The 27,474-nt window shown below is 40.0% G+C and overlaps 1 protein-coding gene across 1 annotated transcript in view; it reads left to right on the forward strand.

Moving 5' to 3' along the window:
• LRRC9 (leucine rich repeat containing 9) overlaps positions 1-27,474 on the forward strand; it is a 3,097,114-nt gene that overhangs the window by 2,113,518 nt on the left and 956,122 nt on the right. The window contains exons 22-23 of the mRNA XM_044073581.1: positions 11,602-11,819; positions 11,964-12,086. Of these exons, the coding sequence (XP_043929516.1) occupies positions 11,602-11,819; positions 11,964-12,086 (341 nt within the window). The remainder of the gene's footprint in view (positions 1-11,601; positions 11,820-11,963; positions 12,087-27,474) is intronic.

The raw sequence follows: 27,474 nt of genomic DNA on the forward strand, positions 1-27,474 counted from the left end.
GTGATAAAAGCATGGTTTCAGCAGCCTCTAGAGTGAACATACTTGCAGCTTGTGGCTAACAGAAACAGGCCCAAGCACATGGCAGCTGCAGCCCCTGCAGTATTTCCAGGGAGTGCCTGTACCTTTACAGCAAGTTCTAAGACTAGCTCAGTAAAACGGACATGCTCAGTGCAGCACAAGGGCAAGTCAGGAAAACCCAAGTCAAATCTCATTGTTAACTGTCATAATTGTGGTACCAATCATGAATCTAAAAGAGAAAAGTGCTTAGCATTTGGTCAGCAATGCCACATATGCAAAAAATGGAACCACTTTCAAACGTTTTGTAAATCAAGCAAGCCTCATTCATTTATTAAGAAAGGTCACTCAAAAAAGCAAGCTGTTCATATAGAAAGCTGCAACTCTAATTTCTGTGTAGATGGTATATCAGTGGTTGGTGAAAAGGTTAATGCAGTAGATTTGCTGGCAAAAAACAAAGTGTTTTGTACTGTCCTGATTAGTAAACCCACAGAGGTCAAAGTGGACACTGGTTCAATGTGCAGTGTTATGGCAGCAGAAACATTTGCTAGAGTAAGAGCTGGTGAACAACTTAATTTGGCCAATTGTGCGAAGCTTGTTGCTTATGGAGGTGAAGAGATTCAAATGGAAGACTCAGTAGTGCTTTCATGCTTTTCAGCTGGGAACAGTTATAGCTTGCAGTTTTATGTAGTCAAAAGACTGGTGCAATCATTATTAGGTCTCAGAGACAGTTTAAGAATGAAACTGCTTTCTTTTACCAAAGAAGTCCATCATGTAAGCACATGTCTTAGTTCCAGTTTCACGGATGCTATTTTCTCAGAGTATGCTAATGTTTGAGGATGAGCTAGCTAAGCTTCCAGTTGTGTACTCCATAAAATTATACCCAGAGGTCAGTCCAGTGGTCACACCAGTGAGAAAAGTTCTGGTAGCTATGCAAGACAGAGTCAAAGTTCAGTTAGATAAAACGGTGCAGCAATATGTGATTTGTCCAGCTGCAGAACCAACTAAATGGGTGTCTTCCATGGTACTGGCTCATAAGAAAACCACAGATGAAATCAGAGTATGTATTGACCCAAGAGACTTAAAACATTAGAGACCCCACCATCCTATGAAGACAGTCAATGAAGTTTCTACCCTCATGCCAAATACCACTGTTTTTTTTCTGTCTTGGATGCAAAGAGTTCATTTTGGCAAGTAATGCTTGATCACAAATCTTCACTACTGACTGCGTTCAGCACACCATTTGGTAGATAAAGATTTCTCAGAATGCCTTTTGGAATAAATTCTACAAGTGAAGTTTTTCATCATGCAGTGGACCAAATTTTTTCAGGTTGTCCGTGTGCTATAATAGTAAATGATTTACTAGTTGGAGGCAATGGTGAAGCAAAGCATGACAGAAACCTCAGGAAAGTTCTGGAAAAGCACAGTAAGTGAATCTAAAGCTCAGTCCTCTGAAATGTAAATTATGGCTACCAGAAGTTACTTATGTAGGTCATTTATTTACTGTTAGTTCAGGCTTATGACTAGATCCTTCCAAACAAACAGCTATTCTTGAGATGCCAGCTCCAGACAATGTCCAAGCGTTACAGCATTTTCTCAGTATGGGTAACTATTTGGGCAAGTTTATACCAGACTTCAGTGAATTATCAGAGCCCTTAAGAGAGCTGATGTGCAAAAATGTTACCTAGTCATGGTTGGAACAACACCAGAGAGCATTTGATGGCCTGAAACAGAAAGTTGCCAGTCTGCCTACGGTAAGATACTATGATATCCACAAACCAGTGATTCTTTCCTGTGATGCTTCAAATTTCAGTCTTGGCACAGTTATTCATCAGGAAGGATACCAGTAGACTATGCATCTAGAACTCTTACCCAAACTGAGTTGCAGTATACTCAAACTGAGAAGGAACTTTTGACAATTGTGTTCGCATGTACGAAGTTGCATGATTATATTTATGGACAAACTGTCTAGATTGAGACTGATCACCAACCTCTAGTCAATATTTTAAAGAAGCCTATGCATACAGCTCCAGCAAGACTACAAAGAATGATGCTCAGATTACAAAAGTACAACTTCAAAATGGTCTATACGAAAGGCAAATTTCTTTATCTGGCTGATTCCTTATCCAGATCGCCCAGAAATCCCGTAGAAAAGCTTGATGCAGAGAATTTTGATTTCAATGTCATGGAAGTGCATAATTTTTCTACCACAAGACTTGATGAACTAAGAGATCATATAAAGACTTATCCAATTTTGCAAAAACTTAACTACTTCATCAATGTTGAATGGCAGTCAAAGCAATCTTGTGTACCAACAGAAGTACAACCTTATTTTCCTTACAGAGCTTAGATATTGATGGAAAATGGTATTTTCAAAGGTGCTAAAGTTGTTGTTCCTGCTTCCTTACAACATGAGTACATCCAGATTTTGCACTGTGGCCATGCAGGTTCCGAAGCTTCCAGAAGGGTGAGAGGACTAGTATTTTGGCTTTCTCTGTCAAAAGATATCGATAAAGTACTTTCATCTTGTTCAGTCTGCAATAGTACTAAACCACATTTACAAAAAGAGGCACTTAAGCTAAGCCAGATTCCTGAACTACCTTGCTCAACAGTAGCCACTGACATGTTTGAGTGGATTAGTCAACATTTCTTAGTGTTGGTAGACGCTTTTTCGAATTGGTTTGAGATTGATCCACTACCTAACCTAATGTCCGGTACTGTCATTACTAAGTTGAAATGTCATTTCTTAGTCTGTGCTAGTCCACACAAAGTTATTTCTGACAACGGTACCCAGTTTACCAGTCAGCTATTTCAGAAATTTGCAAAAGAGTGAGACTTTATCCATGTTACCAGTAGTTCTGAGTACTCACAGTCAAACGGTCTAGCTGAATGTGCAGCACAAAGTGCAAAGCAATTACTAGTGAGATCAAAGCGTGACAATACCTATGTTTTCTTGAATTTGCTTAATCTCAGAAATATACCCAGTGACAATTTACTTGGCTCACTTGCTTAGAGACTTCTGTCTAGGCAAACCAGAACAACCTTGCCTATTAGTTCAGTTTGTTGGTGCCTAATGCTAAAAACACCAGAGCAATCAAAGCCCAACTATTCAAAAAGTGTTCATTTCAGAAGTCCAACTATGATAAAATGAGCAGATTTCTTCATCCATTAAAAGAAGGAAAGATGGTGAGAATAAAAACGGCAAAAGGTTTTGATTGAATTGGTCAAGTGAGAGGTATATGTGCCAAGACAAGATCTTTCTTAGTGGAATTTGAGGGTATAGAATACAGAAGAAATTACAGGCATCATCTTCTGGTGTCTGAATCAGTATCGCAGCATCGTACCTGTGATACAGTCTCTAGGTCTCAGAGCAATCCAGACAATGTTCGTGTTGAATGACATGTCTCAGTACCTATTCTTGTTCCTGATGATCTCCCAGATGTCCCAGAAGTTGAACATTCATTAAAGACGGTCCCTGTTACTAAACCCAGTCCTAGTTTTTATGTCACATAGTCAGGTCGTATTTCCAGCCCTAGTGTAAAATGCGACAGCAGCCTGGACATGATTGTTTCATTTGTGATTAGTTCTGTACAATTGCATGTCAATGATTATCATTATTACTGTGCATGACTTATTTATTAAAGAGGGAGGATGTAGAACAGAGCATGTGTTGTAACTTTAAGAAGTATTTCAAAGTGAGGGCATGTGCGTATAAATAGCACATGCAAGCAGCAGTGCCATTTTGAGTGAGCAGCCAGAGTGTTAACATGTATGAGCACAGTAGTCAGTCTGTTTATAAGTTTGTTTAAGTTGCTAAACCTCAGTCCTGATGTGTTTGTATATAATAAAGCTGTTTGAACCAAACCCACAACTGTTCATCTGTTTTATCCTGACTGGACGAGCGACAGTATTCATTGTGATATTTATCTATCTCTCCAACTTGTTTTATTTATGTTGCAGAAAATGTTAAGGTCTTTTGAGTCCATGTTTATGCCACTATTGGATTTGCAGATGGGCCATAGATTTGAGATGATAGGGTCTGTTGAGTCTATGCATGAGACAGACAGAGATTTCCCCTCAGTAGCCAGTATGACGCCAAGAAGAGGGACAAGGCTTTGAGACATTCACTGTATTTTTTATGTTTTAGGCCTTTGATTTTCTTAGTGGGAAAGCATTCTGGTCATTCAAGTTGTGTTATGTGTTTGGACAGGTACATACCAAAGAGTGCATTATACTCAAAGATTGGCTTAATGAGTACAATCACAGTAGAAATATCACATCCCTGGGTGTAGAAGCCATATCCTTAATGGTGACCTGCACAAAGAAAAAGGACTTACTTACATTTGTTGATACATGGTGATCAAGTGACAGTTTGCTGTCCACATAGGTTCCCAAGAACATAAATACAAGATTGATTTTCAATGTAAGGGAATGTCATGCTTGCTGAAGGAGACTATTATAGTTCTTTGGCATTTAGTTCTAGTCCATGGTTATGATACTATGATATTTGTTTGGAAGAGGCCTTCTTGGAGGATCTTGATGTCCTCTAGAGAGTTATGATGGCACCAGGTTTACAGTCATCTGAAAACCTGGTCAGCCTTAAACCATTAACATTAGCTTTGACCCCCCCCCAAGAAATAAATGCAAAGCAGAAGAGGGTCTTCCAAGATGGTTGCACACTGATCAGCAGCTTGATTTTAGCTCTCCCAATGTCAAAAAAGAAATTGAGAGAGCGGGTCCAGAAACTCTGCAAGTTTTAGTAAATTCAATTACTGGCTAGTAAGTACACTGCCTGGATGTCAACAAAGAAGAATCGTATAGAGTCTGAAAGAAAATTAACTAGAAAAGATGAAGAGAAATCACTGACAGGAAAGAATCCTGCAACTGATCAGCAAAAAAGCAGTTCAAACTCTTTCGAGCAAGACATGGCTTCCAGTAATCTAGACGAAAAGATAAATTAAATGTGCTCCGAGATGATTAAAATAAATAAAACATTGAATCAGTATATCAACTCAAATAACAAAAGGCTGGGAAAAATGGAAGAAGCTTTAAACAGCTATTCAGGTGAACTGATAAAATTGTAAAAATCAAAGGTCAAAATGATGAAAAGACTGGTTGAATACGAGTCTGCTCAAGAAGAACTCGGCATGTGGGGAAAACCTGAGATTTTCTGCTGTACCAGGAAAAACTGGAAGGAATACACTGTATTAAGTTTATGAAAGCACAAATAAGAAACTGGACTGGTATTCCAAAGCAGAATTTGTTAATTGAAAAGCACATTGTGTGTATTCTCCAAACCTGGCCATGAGAAAGCAGCCAAGACCTGTATTAGTAAAGATACAATCTTACCAGTAGAAAGGATTGATCCTGATAAAACTGCGTCAAAAGGGCACAGTATTAAAAATTGGAGACCATAGAGTGTTTGTGGAAAATTATTATTCACTGTACACCAGGCAGAAGAGAGGAAAATATATCCCAGCAGTCAAGGAATGTTCAGAAGCAGGTGTATGATTCAAGCAGCTGAAACCAGCTGTCTTCAGAATATTTTTTCCTGTTGGATCAAAGTAATTTTTTGATGCAGAACAGGCTGCAGAGGAAATACAAAAGTTTGTACAACAAAAAGCGAGCCATCAAACAAAAGGAGACTCTGCTTCTCACTCTTCTGGTAAAAAAAAGCTTATAGACAGACTTAGGAAAACCTTTTCCAAAAGGAAATGCTTGAGAGACATGAGGAAAAAAAGGGACAAGAGGTTTACTAGAAGAATTGGGAGTACCTTGGACTTGAACTGAAATCTGGAGTTGGGAGATGGAGATGCACAGGAAGAACACTGAATTTAGTGAATAAATATGAGATTATAAACATCAATGACATTTGTGAAATATGGTTTTAAAATAAGTGGAAAGATAGGATATTTGTTGACTTTATTAAACTTGTGGGGGACTGAAATATATATGCTTTTCTTAAACTTATGGGGGACTGAAATATATATGCCCCACAGTGAAGGGAAGGAATTTAAAAAAGGAAAAGTAACTGTTAATAAAACAACTTTTGTTCTTAACAGCATTTGTATAGGACATTTCAGGATGCAAAGTGCATGTTATAAAGTAAAGTATTTTCAGTTATTGCATGTGATAAAGGCACTAAAGTAAACAAATGCCTTTTCTTCTTTTATAGTTTTAGGAAATGCAGACATTACAAAGTAAAAAGAGAAGAAAGGCTGAAAAAAAGCATGTTTAAGGTAATATGCTACAATCTTGAGTTGTTGAGATGGGGTATGGAGTATAAAAGTGAACAGATTATAATTTATGTAAGAGATTATATGTTCTCTCCTACTTTTGCATATGTCCATGTGTGGTTTAAGGCTTTTGGCTTAATCTAATAAGTTTTTTTGTGTACCAAGTAAATAAGAGTTCAGTGAATGTAATGAAAAGTTTTCATTTGGCAAATAAATGTTCATTGTAAGATGAAAAGTTTGCAGGGCTGTGTGTATATGCAGTACCTGTGTTTCTGTGGAGACAAGCTGACTACAGGGGAAAAAGAGTAAAAGCCAGAATAGTTTTTAAGGCTAAAACTTAATGTTTTCTGAAAGCATATAAACTATTTTTTCACTTCTGGGAGGGGGATGACGATAGGACAGGAACAGACAGCAATTAGTATAACTGGAACACAGGCTTTAACATGCATCTCAAGACAGACAACCTTAATGTTATGTCATGTTATGTCTGAAGGGCTTCCAATCAGTTGACTGAGTTGTCAGGAAACTCAAAATTCATATTGGTGAGATGATATGATCAAATTTCTGAAAACTCAAAGCTTTTGAATGGGGATTGCGGTACAGTGAGGATCGGGAAATTTACCGTTTTCCTCAGTCTAGTGCAATCTCAGAGTTGGTATATGGAATTTGCAGTGGCTGGGCTGTGGACATAAAAAAAAAAGATTGATTTTTTGCGTTTTGTGGGGTTTTTTTTAAATCAAGTTTTCAGAAATTCAATCATATTGTCTCACTGATATGAATTTTGAGTTTCTGACAATTCGGTCTAGTGACATAGATCCGTCTGAAGATGTATATAGTTGTGTGTGTTTTAAGTTAATAGGTTCTAGGGGTGTTCTTGGAGTGTGTGTGTTATTTTATTTTTTGTTTGAGGGTTTTCATTCAAACAAAAGGGCTTATAAAATATGACATAGACTGAAATGGAGATGACAAGAAACAACTGTATAACAGATCACCCTGCCAAACATTAGTGGGTGCGCATAACATAAAAGCTGGAAATAGACATTTAAAAAAGCTGTCATATATAATAGGTAGGCATAATAACTTTTTATAATGACTGCACTAAACATATTATTTTGGAATGTGAATGGCCTCGCAGGTACAGACAAAAAGGTAAGAGTACTGAATTACATTAAGAAATGTAGAGTGCAAATAGAAATTTTACAGGAAACACGTTTGGAAAGAAGTGAGCGTGTTAATTTGATAAGGAATGGATTTGAGTATGAGTATTCAGTAGCATATGAGAGACAGAAAAATGGAGTAATTATACTAATTGCAGGAGGAAATCCAGTAGTGATAGTAGAGAAAAAAAAAGATAATGATAGTTTTGTGGTATTAAGGGGATACTGACAAAGGAGAAGAATTATACTGACATGCATTTATTTATATTTCACATAAAACTGCTATTATGGAGCTTAAAAAACTTTGAGAGAAATAATCACCTTTCAGTAGGAAATATGACTTAAGTTGGGGATTGGAAATTGATTTGCAACAGTGAGGATGTGTCTGGGTGACCTAGAAAGAAAAATATAACAAAAGGGGGTACATTTCTGAAGAAATTTATGAAAATATTTGGTATGGAAGATATGAATTCAGTAGTAGGAACTCTGAGCAAATATATTATTTCCCATGGTACAATATCTGGGCCAGACTATTACTCCCCAAGGTACAATAACTGGGCTAGACTAGACAGAAAGTATATTTCATAAGAACATGCACATTTAATTGAAAGCTTTGGTACACGTTCAATAACAAGTTCAGCTCATGTTCCAATAACAGCTGACATAAAAATGCAGGGTAATGGGGTAAAAATGAGACACTTGCACCTCCCCACATACCTGTTAAAAAGAGAGGAATTTAAGGAATGGGTAGTGGAAATTATTTGATAGCTGTAAGGGGGGACAGAAATTTCTTCAAAAGTTATAGCTGATGAATAGGACAAAATGAAAGTTTAGTATAAAGATAGGGCAGAATAAGGGTAATCTCACAGAAAAAGAACAGGCACAATTGCAGAGTGCTAAAGAGAAAATAAGGCAGTATCTATATAATATGCATTAGTTAGAAGGATTGCTGTTAGAGAACTATTTTTTGATAATAACTCCAGAGCACAACTTTTAGCAGAATGACTTGGGTTATAGAAAATAGAAAGGGTTGTTGCCAAACTTAGGGAGCATATAACAAGAAAAAACAACTAGAGATCCTTTAAAGGTATTAGAGATAGTGCCGAACATTTATGAACATTTTTATAAAGCAGAGGAATGTATGGAAAGCAAGGAAAAATGTACAAATGGAAATATTTATGGAAGACTTAAGTGTGCCAAGGTTAGAGGTGGTTGAGTCTCAACAATTAACAGTTAAGATAGGAGGAGATGAAATAAAAATGGTGATGTATAATCAATCTGCAGGAAGGTCTCCATGAATAGATGGTATTGCTGTGGAAGTTTGTAAGCTAGGAGGGAAGAAAGTGATAAAAATCTGCAAGGTCTGTTTAACAGTGTTTTAAAAGGAGGAAAAGCATCAACATCCTGGAAGAAAGCTGTGGTAGGTATAATAGCTAAAGACAGTAAAGACCCATCACACCTAGCTTCATCATATATTTGCCCATTTCAGTTTTAAACCATGATTATAGTGTTTTTCTGTAATAGCTAAAAGATTGGCAAAGGTGTTGCCAAAATACATAGCTATGGATTAGTGTGGTTTTGTGTAGGGAGGCAAACATTTGACAATATTAATATAACAATGCTGCACCAGAGGGAAGCAGAATGTAAGAAAATACTGCTGCTGTTGGTGGGTCTTGATGCAGAGAAAGCATTTGACAGAGTAAGTTGGGATTTTATGAGTAGAGCAATGGCAGCATTTGCATTTCCTGATACAATTATAATGAGAAGAAGCAATAAACCTACTAGTGAGTAGGAGAAGCTCCTTTTGTCAGTAGAGATCCTCGGTGGCTGTTTCTAAACAAACGAAGTATGTCTGCTCCCACTCAAAGGAGGGGATCCTATGGAAGTCACTGCTGCATGAAGCTGAATCCTTAAAAAGAAAAAAAAAACTTGTACCGCCCGTGGATATTGACAGATGATTTCTGGACCCCTGAACAAATTGGGCTCAGTAAATAAAATCTCCAGCAAGCTGTAAATGAAAGCAAAGGTAAATGGAGAAACAGTGAATAAAACCAAAACCAAAATAAATTAAAATAAGATGCAGATGCAAGTTCTTTTCTCATCTTTATTGTATGTAGATGAGCACTGTTTTGAGTCACGAAGGTTCAGCTGCATTTATTTATTACAGAGATTTGTGGGCGTGTACCACTGAGGACTGTCCCTATAGGCAATCCCTTTTTTTGGAGGGGAACCAGAAGATCCACCCTAATGGGCATTCCCTTTTTTGTAGGGAACCAGAGGAACCACCCTGTGTGGAAAACCTGCCCACCATCTGTATCAGTTTAAACTTAATGGAACACTTTTTTGGTGTCAAAAATGTAATAGTTGTAAGTTCTGTTTAGAAAACGCTCAAAACATTATTAACAGTAATAACGCCAGAAAGCCAGAACAGGTCATAAGTACTTTATGTATAGCCAGCAATACTCCTAACTTTTCGTGGTTAATAAAACTTTTAACTGAAAATCCATAAATTAAAAGAAACTAAAGAGATGTCATACTAGTTCCATTATGATCATTATGGTTCTAAACAGCACTTTCACTGGGGCACTTCATCAAAGCTGGCTACGTAGAACAAATTTGCACATTTATTTATTTATTTTTTTTGCATGCTGTTTTTCTGGAGGTTTTAGTTAAATAGCATCCTTTTTAAATTAAAATTTTGTTTTACATAGGAGGATCTGATATGAAGTTCCCCAGCAGTGTTAAACTATATTTGAAGTAGTGAATATTGTAACAGAGATGAAAGAACAGGAAGTGTGATCTTTAGAAAATAATAGGAGCAAATTACATAGAAAGAAGTGCAGAATAATGTTTGGAGGAGGACTGAAGTTTAAGAGAAGGATGGAATTCAACAATTTATGTAATGTGGGATTGATGATAATTGTATAAAACATTATATATTACGTATAATGTCTGTAAATTAACATGGTATGTTTTCCTTTATATAAATGTATATTTGCCTATGTAAGTAATGCAATAACGGTGTTAAAAATTTCTGCCTCACACTGCCAAAGTTTGGAGTTGAATGGTCAGTGACTATGTGGAGTATACATGTACTCTTGTATCTTGGGGTGTTCTTTCAGCACTACACTTTCCTCCGATATCCTAAAGACATGCGGTTGCTTGGCTATTCTACTTTGTTCATACATATTTTGTATTTGCTGTTTTGTTTAACTGGACTATTACTGAAAAGGGCCTGAGGATCATATGCTTACCTGGTTAACAGGTAATTAAATTTAAAAAAAATGATGTCCCAGCTGTAAGCTCTCTCCTTTCCAAGCTATCTTGAAAGTAAAAAGCTTCTTCCTCAAATCAGCTGCCCCCCCCCCCCCCGTTACTCAAGGATTTCTTTAGTTTTTGCGTTTGCCTTGTGCAGTATCTAAGAGATCCTGCTAGGTAATTACTGTACATATTTTGACTATGTGCTGCTTAACTTCTCAAGATAGTACAGTTGAGTGAATATAGCTTTTATGGAGTAGATTTTTTGAAAACATGACCCAGGCACCAGTGAGATTGCATAGGGGGGATATAAGTCTTAGCAAAGGAGAAGTTCATTGGTAGAAAAAAATTAACTAGTCTTCAGCAAGTGCAGTATTTGAATACAGTGGGCATAGCACAAGCATCAGTGCTGTATAGTGTATAGCTTGAGATGTACGTATGCTTGATCCTGTTCGTGGATACAGCTGGAAATGTTTGAGTTAGGTAAGCTAGCCATATGTTTTAATTAATGCTAATGCATTTATTTCTCAAATGTTTGCTATTATCGTGAAATTTAGTCAGCTGTTCTTTCAGAAAGGGGCGGGTGGTGCTGGTGCTACTGCTACTGTTGCTGATGATTGACCATAGACTTTGCGATGGCCTGTATCTGTGTGAATCTTTGTGACATGCTAGTATTCCACATTTTGTTTTGGAGCACATAAAAAATAAGATACAGAAATTTAAGTTTCAGCTTACCTGAGTCCAGGTTGATATCTGCCCTTTTTGATCTTCAGGTTTTCTGTAAAGTTACAGTAAAGTTGAACTGAGGTTGGTAAACATTTGTGTGGTATATGGTCCAGGTATACTTTTGTGGTTAAAGAAGACAAACAGAAAGAAAAAAAATATTGTAAGAATTTTGTTTCATAATTTTTAAAAACTTTTTTTTTTCTTTCAAGGACTTCCAAGACCAAACAAACTTGTTCGTCTCAGTCTTAATAATAACCAGCTGAGTAGTTTAGATGGAGTTTTGTGCAACATGCCGTATCTTCACTATCTTTCCGTTGAAAACAACAGAATAAGTTCCCTGCTTGGTCTGCAGAAAGTACATTCACTAATAGAGCTCTACATTGGAAATAACTGCATTAGTACCAGTCGAGATATCTACCTTCTTAAAGTGAGTTATAAAGAAAGCTGGTTAAGCACTAGGTACACAAACATATAATTGCCTGTTATAGTTGTAACTATTTTGAGTACTTCTGATATAAGAGAAAACCTGCTGAATGTTGTGATATTTTGAAAAATATTTTAACTTTTGCAGGGCTTGTGCAACCTAGTTATACTGGACATGTATGGGAATCCTTTAACAAAGAAGCAGGAAAACTACCGATTGTTTGTACTTTATCATATGCCAGCACTGAAGGCTTTGGATGGAATTACGATAGTAAGTCTAATTTTATTGTCTTGTTTGCTAAATGGTAAATTATCTATCATTTTTTTCGATAAAGCGGTTTCCCAGGATGTAGAAAGAGTAAAACAAGAGACTTAAGTGATTGTAGATGTTTGTTTGATTAAGTATTGTTTTATAGTCAAATAATTTTATCTCTTATTAAAGTACATTTACTCTAACTGGGTGCTAGTATGGGTTTACTTTGTTTCGGTGAATTGCATTTCACTAAATTTCATTTCACCCCGACCACATCACTGAAAACTCAAATTATTGAAGACTCAAATTACTGAAAACTCATTTCACTGAACTGCAGTTAGTATATGTGGCACTGTGTAGAGTACCGTAAGGCAAGTAAAAGGTATATGTCCTTTTCCCCACTGTAATGCGATCCTGGAGTTAGTATATATAGTTAGGGGGCTGTGTGGGGGGCACAGCCCCCACTTAGTTTGAGAACATATCGTTTTCTGGAGAGAGTTAGTCATTGGTGTTGCAACTATGCATGTCTATTGTTTAAAATGTATTGTTTTGAAGTTTTTGGTAAAATACAACATAAAACAAACAACCTCCCAACTATATATACTAACTCCAGGATCGCACTACAGTGGGGAAAAGGGCATATACCTTTTACTTGCCTTACAGTACTCTACACAATGCCATACATACTAAGTTCAGTTCAGTGAAATGAGTTTTCAGTAATTAGTGAAGTTAAGTTGTCAATCTCGCCTTCATTCTTGCTGGATGGGTTCGGAGCCGATCCTCGGCTCCGACTCGGCCACTTACTAAAGCTCGAGAGCTAATTTTACCGGCTCGAGGCAACCCTATATCCCATGATGCAAGGCGATGACTACCCAGATCTCGTTTGCCGCTTTCGCTTGCGAGGTGCTTTTTTTACCGGCTCCTGGTAAGTTTTTTCAAATTTCAGACTTTTAGTCTCTCCCCTTTAGTTTTAGTCACTACTGTTGTTGTGTAAACTCTTAACGATTAGTTTAACCCTATTTCCGTTAGTGTTCCCTATTTTTCCAGTTATTTATCCCTTCCCCTAAGTTAGGCCTTAAGCCTCCCCCTTTCCTAATTTTTTGTCAGGGATTCTGTGTGGTGTTTGAGTGTGTTGTATCCCTGTTTTAATTTTTATTGGATTGGGTGTTTATTGTGTGTGTGCCTGTGTTTTTTGTCACTTAGTGTTTCCTCGACACAGTTATGTCAAAGGACACAAAGGTCTCAGGCTTCAAGAAGTGTGACTCGTGCTGTCAAAAGATGTCTCTGACAGACGGCCACACTTCTTGTGTTTACTGCCTGGGACCTCTGCAACTGCAGGACTGTTGTGCTGTCTGCCATGCCTTCAGCCCAAGAGTCCTGCAGGAGCGCAGAAATAAATTAATACTGAGGGTCTTATTAAAGCCTGAGAGCTCCCCGACTAAGTCGGCTCCGGGGAAGCCCTCGAAACCAGTTAAGCCTTCGGCTCCAAGCCCTAAGCCATCGGCTACTGGTTCGCCTTCTGTGACGAGATCGGCTCCGGCCGGAGCCGATCCTTCTATGTCACAAGCTACAGTATCGGCTCCATCCAGTGCCGATACTGCTAAATCTGGGCATTCAGTGTTGGCTCCGGCTGGAGCTGACGTATCCTCGGTTCCTTCGGCTCCACCTATCTCAAGAAAGAGATCAAGATCCCCTTCGTTGGAGTCGATACATTCGGCTCCGAGATCACCCCTGCTCTCGGAGCAGAGCCATCGGAGCCGGTCTTCTCGGTCATCCAGGCTGTCCGACCACGACCTTGAGAGAGTGGTGAGTAGACTATTAAAGTCTCAGGCACTGGCCCAAATGCTCCATAGCCAGTCTCAACAGACGGTAGCTATTACACATCCACCTAACATTCCTCCTTCGACTCTCTTACAGAGCTCAGAGCCGTGACCGTTGTGACTTCGGAGCCGATACCACCCCCCCTTCGGCTCCGTCGTCCTCTGCTCCGATTTCCTCCTTGATGCCTTCATTGGAGGGATCCGGGCGTCTGGTCTCTCTCGTCGGCTCCGAGAGGGCGAGTGGCATCGGACCCTTGTCCAACCCCGTTCTCCCTCTCGGAGCTTCGGCGTTGGTGAGCTCAGCCCCGACATCAGCCTCGAAGCCGTCCCTGTCGGTGCGGCCTGGGGTTCCTATCTCTTCGGAGCGGGAGCCTTCTGGCCTCTCTGACGGGGGAGCCTTCGAGGTGATGAGGAGTGTACTAGCCCCAGGGCGTAGTCAATGGTCAGTTCCATCAGCTCCTCCCACTACAGTGCCTGCTGACGTCTCTTCCCACTCTCTTGCTCCTGGACCCAGAGATCCAACGCCTCAGGTTTCCCCACTGGGAATATCTTCCTCTTCCGAGGCTTCTCCTAACCCATCAGGTGAACCTCCACGTAAGAGGACATGTAAGAGGAAACATCTAGACTCCCCCGAGTCTATTACATCTGATACTGACTTGGATGAGTCAGAGGGATCCCCAAGGTCCCCCTCTGAGGATGTCTCTTTCTCAGACATCCTTGAACTCCTTAAGCAGAGGGGGAACTGGCCTTCCCTTAATCCTTCCGAGGATGAGTCTGTATACCTGGAGGCGTTCGGGTCTCGACCCTCCACCTCCTGGGTGTCTCTGCCTTTCGACCCTCTTATGGACATGGTGGCTCAGAAGGCATGGATGGCCCCCGATTCGGTGGAACCCATTCCTCGGAGGCCTTCTAAATTCATCCCGGTTGATGCCATGGTGGTGGCTGCAGCCACCAAGAAGGAACTAGCTGATCCTTCAGTACCTATCCATCCTCCTAACAAGGATTCCAGGACTATGGATAGGTATGGCAAGCAGATTTTTTCTTCAGCGACCTTTGCCATGTGGTCGCTGAACTACTTGTGTCACTTCACCCGCCTTCAAAGAGATGTTCTTAAAGAGTTGGGAGAAGTTTTACAGGATCCGTCAGCTGCTGGGTCCCAGGATAAAATTAACTCACAGCTAGGAATCCTAAACTCCATTGTTAACTCCTCCATGCGGCTCATTTCATATGCTGCCGATGGAGCGTGTAGGGCCGCAGGCACAGGAGTGGCTTTAAGACGTCAATCCTGGATGTGGCTTTGTAATTTTGCAGACCCCTTCAAGGCGTCCTTCAGAAACTCTCCTTTTGATGGTTCGACCTTGTTCGGACCTCAAGTGAAAGACACCTTGACTAGATGCGAACACGATGGCAAGACTCTTTCTGCCGTAGGAGTCCATTTCTCCACCCCTTCACCCCTTCAAGACCTTACCCAAAAGGTCAGAGGGGAGGGAAAATGTGGTTCCACAAATCTCAAGGAGTCACGCCTGATGCACGAGGTCAGTTTACCCCCAGAGGCAGAAGGGGTAACAACAACAGACACCGCCCTAGGGGCAGAGGGGGTCCACAGAATCAGGGTAGCAGGGAGCCTCTCTCTGACAAACCCTTCCAGCATCCCTGAGATGTTGCCCGATTGTCCACCTTCGGAGGCAGTCGGGGGAAGATTATCGCTGTACCCAAAAGCCTGGCTTTCCCTTTCTCAAGACAAATGGGTACAGTCGATTATATCTGAGGGTTACAAAATTCCCTTTATTCAAACCCCAGTTCAGCAAAAGGGAACCCTTCCAGACGTTCCACCCTGTCTAAGGGAGCTAGCAGTACCAGAGATATCAAAACTGCTAGCAAAAAGAGCCATCCAGCCAGTCCCAGCAGACCAAATAGGATCCGGAATCTACTCAAGGTTCTTTTTAGTACCAAAAAAGACAGGGGACTGGAGACCAATATTAGATCTCAGCAAACTAAACAAGTTTGTAAAGAAAACAAGATTCCAGATGGTCACGCTTCAGTCCATTCTACCCTTTTTGGGCAAGGACAATTGGATGTGCTCAGTGGACCTTCAGGATGTGTACCATCACATAAAAATTCACAGGTGCTCCAGAAGGTTTCTCCGCTTTCGGCTGGGGGCCAGTCACTTCCAATTCAGAGCCCTGCCATTTGGACTCACTACAGCCTCCAGAGTGTTCACCAAATGTATGGCAGCGGTTATGGCTCACCTGTGATGTCAAGGATTCCAGGTGTTTCCATATCTGGACGACTGGCTCCTCACTGCCACCACTAGGCATCAACTTCTCCAAGCCAGAGATTACACCATTCACATTTGCAGAGGGCTAGGGATTTCTATAAATTTCGAAAAATCTGCCTTGTCGCCCTGTCAATCTATTACCTTTATAGGCGCCAAATTGGACACAGTACAACTTTCAGCAAAGTTAACAGACCAAAGGATCTTGGATATTCAAAACCACATCCATGTGATTCTTCACAGTGACAAAATTCAGGCCAGATTTGCTCTGAAAGTATTGGGTCTTATGGCGGCCGCCATAACACTTCTTCCCCTTGCCCGCTTTTACATGCGTCTCCTACAATGGATGCTGTTCTCCCAACGGTCCATTCAACAACTTCCCATGCGTCACAGGATCATAATAACTCCAATTTGCAAAAGGCATCTGACCTGGTGGATATTGTCCCAAGTCCATCAGGGCAGACCCTTTGTTCCTCCCGCCCCGGTCGCCACGGTTACATCGGACGCCTCCCTGATCGGATGGGGGGGGCATTATCAGGGCAGGATGGTCCATGGCACTTGGCAACCTTTCGAATGCCATCTGCACATAAATGTCCTGGAGATGAGAGCAGTGCTTTTAACGTTGCAAGCCCTCCACGACTCTCTTCCCCTGGGAAATATTGCAGTCCAAACGGACAATATGTCCGTAGTGTGGTATATCAACAAGCAGGGTGGAACCTAGTCCTATCCACTGTGTCAAGAGGCACTCAGACTTTGGCAGTGGGCAATCTCTTCTCAGCGGTTTCTGATAGCAACGCATATCCCCGGGAAATCCAACATCATAGCGGACAGGTTGAGCAGAGGTATTCTCATGCCTCATGAGTGGTCTCTCAAACAATCTGTGACGGAAGAGATTTTTCAGAAGTGGGGCCTTCCTTGCTGCGATCTTTTTGCTACCCCTCAAAACAGCAAATGCCCTGACTTCTTCTCTCTCTTCCCCCTTCCAGGCCATCCCCCCAGAGACGCTCTAATCCAAGATTGGCCCCGGGGACTTCTCTATGCCTTTCCTCCTTTCCCTCTAATACCACAAGTAATTCAGAAAGCAACCGCCTTGAGAGCCAAGATGATTCTCATTGCCCCTTATTGGCCTCGACAGATATGGTTTCCATTCCTACATCGTTATCTTTTGGTACAGCCATGGCATCTGGACCCGGTTCCAGATCTTCTGACCCACCAGTCGGAGTCAGCTGCACCAATCCATACCTTCTCTCAACCTCACTGCTTGGTTGCTCCACTTCCATCCCTAGCCAGGCTTCCTATGATTTCTAATCCCGTCCGGGATATCATAGTAGCTTCCCTTAAATCTTCCACCAGAAGGATTTACACTAGTAAATGGCAACGTTTCTCCTTCTGGGCAAAAGCTAGGAACATAGATCCCTTTACTGCTCCGATTCATTCGGTCCTGGACTTCCTAGCCGAGATTTTTCATTCAGGATCTTCTTCCTCCACAGTAAAAGTTCAGCTGGCAGCCATTTCAAATTTTCATATCGACTTGTTGGACCACAACATCATGTCACATAAACTTTGCAAGGCATTCCTTAGAGGTATATTTTTACTTAAACCTCCGATTAGAGACCCCCCACCACAGTGGGATCTAAATTTAATTTTAACATCCTTGATTCTTCCCCCTTTCGAACCTGCGGCTACCTGTTCATTGAAATTTCTTTCTTGGAAGACACTCTTTCTAGTCGCCATTACTTCTGCCAGGAGAGTATCTGAGCTTCATGCTCTCTCTGCATTCGTCCTCCCTACTTAATCTTCCACAAAGACAGAGTTTCTCTAAGGACTAATCCGTCTTTCTTACCCAAAGTGGCATCGCAGACTAACTTAAATCAATCTATTGATCTTCCAGTTTTTTCCCAAATTATTCTAATAGAGCGGAACAAAAACTACATTATCTCGATGTTCACCGCCAACTCAGATATTATCTGGACAGAACCAAACATTTTAGGAAATCTGATCAACTGTTTTTATCCTATGCAGAGAACAGGAAAGGCCTTCCAGTATCCAAGGTAACCCTATCTAGATGGCTGTCTTCTGTGATTACATGCATTTATCAGCTCAGAGGTAAAGAGTTGATTTCTAGGCCAAAAGCCCATTCTACCAGAGCACTAGCTACATCTACAGCTTTTCAGGCTAGACTTCCAATAGACACTATTTGTGCAGCAGCCACATGGGCCTCTCCTCATACCTTTGTTTTGCATTACAAATTAGACTTGGCCTCCATAGACAGAGCAAATGTTGGTTCCACCATTCTCAAGAGTCTGTTCCATTGAGCCACCCAGGATAGAGGTGCTAGGGACGCGGTCCCATCCAGCAAGAATGAAGGCGAGATTGACAACTTAACATTGAGAAGTTATGTACCTACCATAACGTTCCATGTTAGTTGTCTTCTCTCGCCTTCTTTCTTGCGTCCCGCCCACCATCCCCCTAGCCTGGTCAGACTGAGAAGATTGTTCCTCTTCCTTTAAGAGTCTTGATCCAATTTTTCCAGCTAATCAGCTTACTAGTGTCACTAGATCATGTTGATCTTTTTCGGGGGATTATTATTATTACCTCTTCCTCCTCCTCTCCAGTTGGATGAATATATTGCTTAATTTTCCTTAGCTACCAAACGAGATCTGGGTAGTCATCGCCTTGCATCATGGGATATAGGGTTGCCTCGAGCCAGTAAAATTAGCTCTCGAGCTTTAGTAAGTGGCCGAGTCGGAGCCGAGGATCGGCTCTGAACCCATCCAGCAAGGAAGAAGGCGAGAGAAGACAACTAACATGGAATGTTATGGTAGGTACATAACTTCTCATTTTCAGCAATGTGGTCGGGGTAAAATTAAATTCAGTGAAATGAGATTCAACAAAACAAAGTAGACCCATTAGTGTATATACCCTAAATCTGTGTTCAGTATGAATAAAAATCATTACATCTATTAAAAGCATAAGTAAAATTAGACTGCCATTTTTATTGTCTGTAAATAGCAGAACAAATCTGAAATGTATTTTCTAGCTAAAGCAATCCCTTATATTTTATTTATTTGCTTTTGCTTACTAGGACAGTCCGACTGGTTAGCATGTTGATTTTCATTGGAGACTCTGGGAGAAAAGCTCTACAGATAACAATACAGTGAGATACATGTACTGATAAGTGTTAATGAAGCAAATCACAGTACTGTTGAGATGCCAAATGTGTAGTGGTATATCATGCTTTGAAACTGACAATGCAAAAGTTTGGATCTACATTGGGAAATATTGTAGGGTAGATAAATATTTATATTTATAGTATGGTGCAGATATTAGCAAACATAACATGCATTATAACAGTGTTGAGATACAATGCATATATGATGCCATTATATGACATTGATTTTGCTGAAATACAATATTTTAGATGTATAAGCTACAACTAATACATATTCGGAGAGGTGTGTGTCAGTTGTTTTACAGGAGGAGGGATAGGTCAGATACGGGACGGTAGGGTAATATTTTACCATGATAAGTAGAGCAAGGACAGAGCAATTTAATGTTTTTTTAAGTGGTACATCTCTTATTCCAAAGTTTTAAGACATTTACTGAATATAAGGTTTTGCTAAAATTAGTTGCTACATGGTATTGAAGCAAGGACTGTTTTTTGGATCTGATGTTTCTGGTTGGAGTATACCACTGAAGGAGGTTTGTAGGTTCGTACTGGACTGTTGATCAGGTAAGGGGATATGTAGTTTAGCCTCAACATCTTAATTCAACATTACCCTACAAAATGAATAAGTACTGCCTAATTTGGTCCTCTTTCATTGAGGGTTTGCAGGACCAGATAAGCAGTGAATTTACAGTTTTCCATGCATTTATCCATGTTGCTCTTAAAAAAAAAAGGGTGAGCTGTTTTGCTTTACATGTAAGGGTAGACTATTCCAAATAAGCAGGATCCTTTGAGTGCAATATTATTTTTGCCAGCAGGTCCTGTTTATGCTGCATTGGAAGTTTACTTCTCTGAGTCAGTATTAGGGTATTTGTTTTTTCTGGTATGTAGGAGGTCGCATAGAACTGGATCCTTTGAGGCTTTGTAGGTGAGGCAGTGGTTACCCCTCACGACCCTGTAGGAAACAGAGAAGTGAGATAGTGCTTTAAGGCAGTCTTTGTACCACAAGGAGGACATGCTCTTTATTTTCATATTGAGGAAACATGTTTAGGCAAGTGCATACTGAAAGGGACATTCTGTTCTATTATGGGTCTGATGAGTAGAGGATTAAAAAGGGATGATAACTTCCCTTGACTTAGAAAATATACCCTTGGTAGTCAGTGTGGCTAAGTAAAAGAATTTTTAATGACAGTGAATGCATGGTGATCAAAGGATAGTTCATTGCCAGCAAAAGTACCCAGGACCCTAATAAATTTGTCAGTTTTCAAAGGGCTGGTCTGTGTGGTAGGTGCATGGATGCCCTTCATTTCCAAAGGGCACAATAGACCATTTCTTGGCATTTGGCTTAATGCCATCATCCAGGAACCACTTTTTTGTGTGTGTCAGGCCCTCCCTTAGATTCTGGAAGTCAACTGGAAAGTTTGACAGCTCTGAGTTTGCCGACATCCACAGACTTGTTCAGCCGTAGGCTCATGACAACAGTCTTGATGTCAGAAAAGTAAATAATGAAGAGAAGTGGCTCAGGGATGATCCCTAAGTACAACCAGTAATAGCCCTTTTTGATGAGAATCTGCCACCTACTTTTATAGAGTGGGTTCTGTGAGTAAGCTGAACACACAGGTGGGATATATTTTCTACCTCCCAGATTGAGTAACATAGACATTTACGTTTAGTTTGATTAACTTGTTGATATTGCAAAAATGTGGAATCGCATCAAAGGCCTTGCCAGATCAAGATACATAGTGTTAATCAGTTTGCTTGTTTCCATTGCTTCATGGGCTTGTTCAAATAAATCCATCAAGTTTAGGAGGCAGGATCTACCTTTAATGAACCCATGCTGGATTAAATTAAGGGATTGTAGACTTATGATGTCCTTATTAATAAATTCCATAATGGTGCTCCCCTTTGCTTTCCAGTGAATACAGGTGAGGCTTATAGACTATAGTTTCTAGAAAGGTCAATAGGAGATAATAAATAGGTTAGCAATTTATGTGACCTTATGTGGTTGGTTTAAGATTTTAAAGGCTGCCTTTGCTGAAAATATAATAGTTAGGAAGCTCAAGTCAAGTTAGTTTTCTGACAACAACATACCTCTCAACTGTCCAGATTTTTGTCTAATTTTTGGTCTGTTTTTTGTGGTTTTCTGGAAAATTGGCAAAGACTGGAGTCACTAAATAGTGACAGACATTTGAGTTTCAGACTTTATACCCTTCAGAAAATGTATGCTAATGCAAAATATGTTATTCTATCAACTTCCTAAGTTAATAAAAGCAATGTTTAAAAGGTGTCACTATTTTTGGACCTTTGTCCCCCCATTATTGTCTTTGGCCATATTTCTTGCATTAAGAAGTTGAGAGGTATAGACAGCAACACATTGACATGTTGCTGTTGTTGGAGTTGGTAACAAACCTGGGAAATTTATTGAAGCACTGTTCTAATTTTGACACACTGCAATTGTTGCTCTGCTTTGGTGAGTGAGAAATGTTTTGACTGTGTATAGCAGGCCAGTTTTTTTATTAGTTTTTTGGACAACATATTGAATATGCTGGTCAAACGTCTGATGACCCCAAGGAGCTTGGTATTATTTACTTGATCAATTGTATTATTATTGGAGAAGATGCTTAGGGTTTGGTTTCAAGAGTGGTTTTGACTAAGGGTTTATAAGTATGAGTTTAGTTTTGTTTTTTTGTTTTTGGTATTCAGGAGTAGCTAATACTGTTGGAGTCAAGTTTCAGAGGATAGGAAGGCCTGTTGAGTTATAGCCTCAGATATGTTAGATTCTGAACAGAACAGACCACAGTGGAGCCATTGGCATGGTGAATAATATGAGCTTGTTAAGCTGCAATTTGCATGTCATTTATTAGTATATTAAATAGGTGGAGTCCTGGAACTGAACTTAGGGTAATGTTTGTTTGTGGTAAGTAAGTGAAAAATGTATCTAGCCATTTTGTGCACCACATCCAATCTCAAAGCTAGTAAACCAGGCTATTGCCTTCTTGTTTAGATTAAGGGAGGAATGTCTATGAATTAATAGTTTATGTGAAGCCATATCAAAGGCCACAAAAAGATCAAGCAGCATAGTAGAGACTAATTGTCAATCACATCATTTAGCTTTCAATTGACATTGCCTAGGAAAGATATCAGTGCTGTCTTTGTACTGTAGTTAGGGCAAAAGCTATGCTGGATTGCTAATAACATTTTTGTGTAGTAGTAAGTTTAGGATTTGAGTATGTATATGTTCATAGGTAAGTGCTAGGTTAGTTGTCCTTGCAGGCCATTTTAAGCCTAACCAATTTTTGTGCTTGAATGAACCTGTCCCACTTTGGTGTTAGACTGACCTTACCAGTCCTTTGGTCGATAATTACATATTATCCCCTAGTGAAAATAACAGGGTCATACCATTGATAATTTGAGTGGACTCTGTATGGGATAAAACATTTAGAAGGTGCCTCTGTCCATTAGTAGTGCAGGAGGTAGTTATGGGGTAAATTTTCTGTTTCCCATGCATAGATCCAAGTTGTGCTTGAATATGGACAGGGATGAGCTTTGTTTTACATAGATTGAGAGTCTTTTCCAGAGCAGTGATATGCGAGATAAACCTCTCCCTCCAAATCATTCTGTTGATGTTGAAGAACAGGTTTAGATTCTTAGACCAAGTATTTCAAATGCAGTTTGTCTTGCTGTGCAGTAAATACATCAGTACTGGATGAGAGTATATCTTGTATGTCAGACACAGGTCACGTCTTGGCAGTCTGTAGGATGCCAAGTATAGTGATAGGGCTTTGAGTTGGTCCATGTCTGGCATGTTGTTTTGACCTTATATCTGTTTAGTAAGGGATCACTGTAGGCGTTCCAGTTGTTGCGTGTGTCTGGGCAGGTACATGCCAAAGGGGGTATTATAATACTCAATGACTGACCTAATGAGGATTGAGTAAAGGGGAAAATGAAATCCCTAGATCTAGATACAATCTTTTTATAAACAGTGCAATATAGAAGGACTTTTTTTTGACAGTTGAAACAAGTTGTTTGAATGTTGTCATTGTCCACATAAGTTCCCAAATCTTGAACAACTGGGTCAGCTCTTAAGGGTGTGTCATCAATGTGGTAGTTCCTGGGGTAGATGATTTCCCAAAAGATACGATAATGCATCTTTTGGTGTTTAGTTTGAGTTTATGATTTTGGGACCAGTTTGCTTTTTCTGGGGGGGGCAAACTTTCTTGCAGAATGGCAAAATCATTTTGGGATTCAATGACTGCTGGTGATTTGCAGTAATCTGCAGACTTAAGTCAGGGAGAGCTCTTCGGTATTTGCTTTTACTTCAGAGAATTAGATACTAAACAGCTCAGGTCCCAGGACAGAACACTGGGGGACTCCACTGCTGAATGGTCTCTTTGTGGAGGTAACTTCCTATATTTTGATTTCCTGCATACTATATGTGAGAAAGTTGACAATCCAGTGAGTGACATAGAGGTTTATTCCCAGTCTGTTTAGCTTTTCTGCAGTGCCTGAGTGGGGGATTTTGTCAAGAGCTTTGGCCAGTTCTAGGTATGGATTATATACCATTTTCATTCCTCCATTGCTTTGGTGACCTTTTTAAAAAGTCCACTAGGCTGAGTAAGCATGCCCTGCTTTTGATGTATCCAAACTGAAAACAGGTGCAGTGTTTTGAGGTTTCCTATGTCCTAATTGATTAATTCCCTGATTAGTCTGTCTGTAGCCTTGCATATGAGGCTGGTCAGACTTATGGGTCCATAATTTCCTGGATCTGTGAAAGGTCCTTTCTTGTGCAGAGGAATGATTGTAGCTGTTCTCCATTCACTTTGTATAAAACCTGTATACAGATTTTTTGTTTTTTGGATGGTGGTGGTCTGTATTTTGAGAATTCTGTGCAATTATGTCCTTTATGCATGGAGATAATGAATGATTTTCTCCAGAGTAGTGGCATGCGAGATTCATTGATCTGTTTATGAGAATGGATACTGGATATGTAAGACACTCAACACCTAATCTGATATACTCAAATGGGATACTGTCTACTGCTACAGATGTCAGTTTGATTTTTAGAATTTTTTTTTATCATACTAGTGGGCACTGCATTGAAGAAGAACTTTTGTTCACTGGCTGGTATTTTTGTAAGAGAGGGGGGTAGATTGCTAGTTTGATGGTGTGTAAGTAAGGTGGCTGCAGTTATGAAATGTTCATTACATTTACAGACAGTAGTAAAATTAACTTTGTTAGATAAAGAGGTTGGTTGAACCTTTTTTCCTGAATTTAATAGGTTGTTTCTAGAAGACCAGAACTCTGTATTTATTTCGAAGAATTTCTTATAGGTTAGTAAAAAAGCATTTTCTTATGAATGAGGACTTGTGTTTTGGTCAACTTTCTTAATTGTCTATATTTTGTCAGTTAGTGGCAGTTTTATCTATATGCCATTTGCTCCAAGCTTTGTCCTTGTCTTTCATTAGCTGTTTAGTCATTTGAGATAGCCAGAGTATTGAGTTTGTGTCAAAGTGACTCTCACCTCCCAAAAACATGCTGAGTGTTTCCACCTCAAACTCACTGAAGAATGGAGTTGTGGGCAGCAGAAGAGATTCTAGATGGTGCCTGTTGGAGAAAAGTTGTGTAGACCAGCCATTGGGCATCAAATGCTGTGCACAGTATCCTCAAGACAGAACATGAATTCACTGCTGCGCACAGTGTTAGGGCTAGCCACTTGACGCTGTAAAAAGTAACTCTAAATGATTTGGTTGTATTGACTAATGTCACCAAAAATGGGTGTTGGTATTTGCCAGTGATAAGTGGGTTGGGGACCCAGGTCACAGAGTTGCCTTCTTTGGTGTCTGAGTTAGACACTGCATTGCTAGTTTTCCTGAGTAACCAAGATGGCTAGAAGTCCTGATCTTGACAACCTGGATAAGGTTGCACCGAAGGGTCTAGGTTCAGATTCAGCTGCACCTTTTGGTCTTTAAAGCAACTGTGTTCTTCACTGTGCCTTTTGCATACTTGAGGATGTGAACATTTCAGTGAAGCTGTTGCAGAATGATAATGCATGCTTCACTAGTGGGAAGGGAAGCCAAGCTTAGTTCTTCCTCTTTTCTGTAGAAGTGTATTATTGAGGAGACAAGGCTTCTTGTAAAATAGCTAGAGCTATTAATAGTGCTTCATGCCCTGAAACCTCAAGAAAAGGAAGTGATTCAATAGCCCCTTTTTGATCTGGCCCAACAAAAAAAACATTATTTCGTGTCAGTGACTCAACTGGTATCACACTCACCTTTAGTGCTGGAAGGATCAGAAGGCTATGGGTTCTATTCCCATCTCAGGTGATTGGATTAGTTTTCCATTACTTAACACTGCAGTGCAGCATTAGTAGGTGCTGTACGCCTGAGTGTGCTGTCTTTAAGATGAGACATTAAACCAAAGTCCCATCTGTCTGAGTTGGTGGTAGCTCAGGTGGATATAAAAGATCACTTAGCACTTACTGAAAAGGATAGGAGACATTATTAAAATAGTAAAAATGACACCATTGCCAACTAGTGCACTTCTTTTAATAAAAAAAATAATGCCCCATATAATCTGTCCTTGTATACCATATACTCCACTAACAGTTTATGAACAAACTTTATAAAACTGTATAATATCAAATCCTGTCAAAATCTTATAATCAGTGTTGCCTTTGACGAAAGGCCTCCAAAACTCTTGCTTTCATTGTATCTTCATAATCTAAACATTTATTCAGCCGTTCATTTGTGACACTTGAAATAACATGATTTTTCAGAATCTGCCATGCATTTGTAAAATGCATAACTCAAAGCATCTTCCCCAGGTATATTACTGCTACTGTTTAATTCTTCCATAGTAAAAGGCGTAACAACACATCCCTGTCCATTTCTTCAACTCTAGGAGCTCACCATATTTTAACAATGTGATCTCTCTTCTTTTCTTTTTATATAGCATTTCCAAATATTTTTCTATAGTAGACAAAATTCCATCTACCCTTTGCATTCATCACCTCCTATAACATGTGTTCTTCCTGCTAAGTAAGGATTAACTTTCTCACGCTTACCCTAAAATAATTATTTTTTATTATGTAAATCATGGGTAGATAATCTAGCCATCTTAGAGATTAACTGCTGCAACTTTTGACATTGCATATGATCATCCATAGATTTTCATGAAATTCTTTGTACACTTTCTTACAGCATAACCATTCACTTGATGTCATAAGATAAACAATTATTTGTTTTATATAAGCAAGCCACCAATCAGTCAAAGTGTAGAACTCTCATGTGAATATGATCTAAATATAAAACTGTTTCCTCTTTATTTTCATCATTGGATCACTGTTGCAGTAGTTTAAGCTGTATAGGACATATCCTGCCAAGGACTGAATGACTGGCCAGCTTCCAAAGCTTTAGGGCATTCTCCACAGGCCCTAACTACTGCACAGCTTGAAAAAAGTGGTATAAGTCAGTGGTTAGGGACCCAGACCTACAGAATTTTCTTGCCATTGACATGCACTTTTCCTTGTGGACTTAGTGATTCTTCAGGGTTAGTGTTTTTGGTGGTTATTTAAAAACTTGTACATCAAAACTTTAAATTTTAGCCAGGAGGTAAAACCAACTTACCAAGGTTCTTCTACCTGCTTGTCAGACACTTTTTTCCCCCCAGTAGAGACATGGGCCTGGGTCCCAGCTTCATGGTTGTTCCTTTCCCTGTCTACGGGAAGAAGAGGCCCCTGTCTTGACCCCAGTTTCCTGTTCACCTTGGAAGCCAACATTTAACTCTGACATGTCCATATCTGGTTCATTGAACTACAGATCAGTCGGTTTCTCTTCAGGAAACCACTAAGGCCCAAGACTCAGGCATGTTCTCTGCAGCTCTTTGGCTATCCTATTTGGGTAAGGGCAAATCACTCTTATTGGCATTTGAGGAGGGAGTGTGTGATGACCCAACACTGCCAACCAGTAATCAAGGAGCCTCAATCCTCACCACTGGCAACAGTGGGGGATGTTCACTGAGAGGATAACAGGTACACACACAGTATTTCCAGATGCAGCTCTCTGCAACAAGTGTAATTTCTCTTAAGAGCACACAGAGACCACAATCTGGGGCTGGTTTCCCCCTCTTCTTCTAGATCCGCAGTAA

Source organism: Protopterus annectens, chromosome 6.part0, assembly GCF_019279795.1.
Source record: "Protopterus annectens isolate FY-2018-M chromosome 6.part0, PAN1.0, whole genome shotgun sequence".
Taxonomy (NCBI): Eukaryota; Metazoa; Chordata; order Ceratodontiformes; family Protopteridae; genus Protopterus; species Protopterus annectens.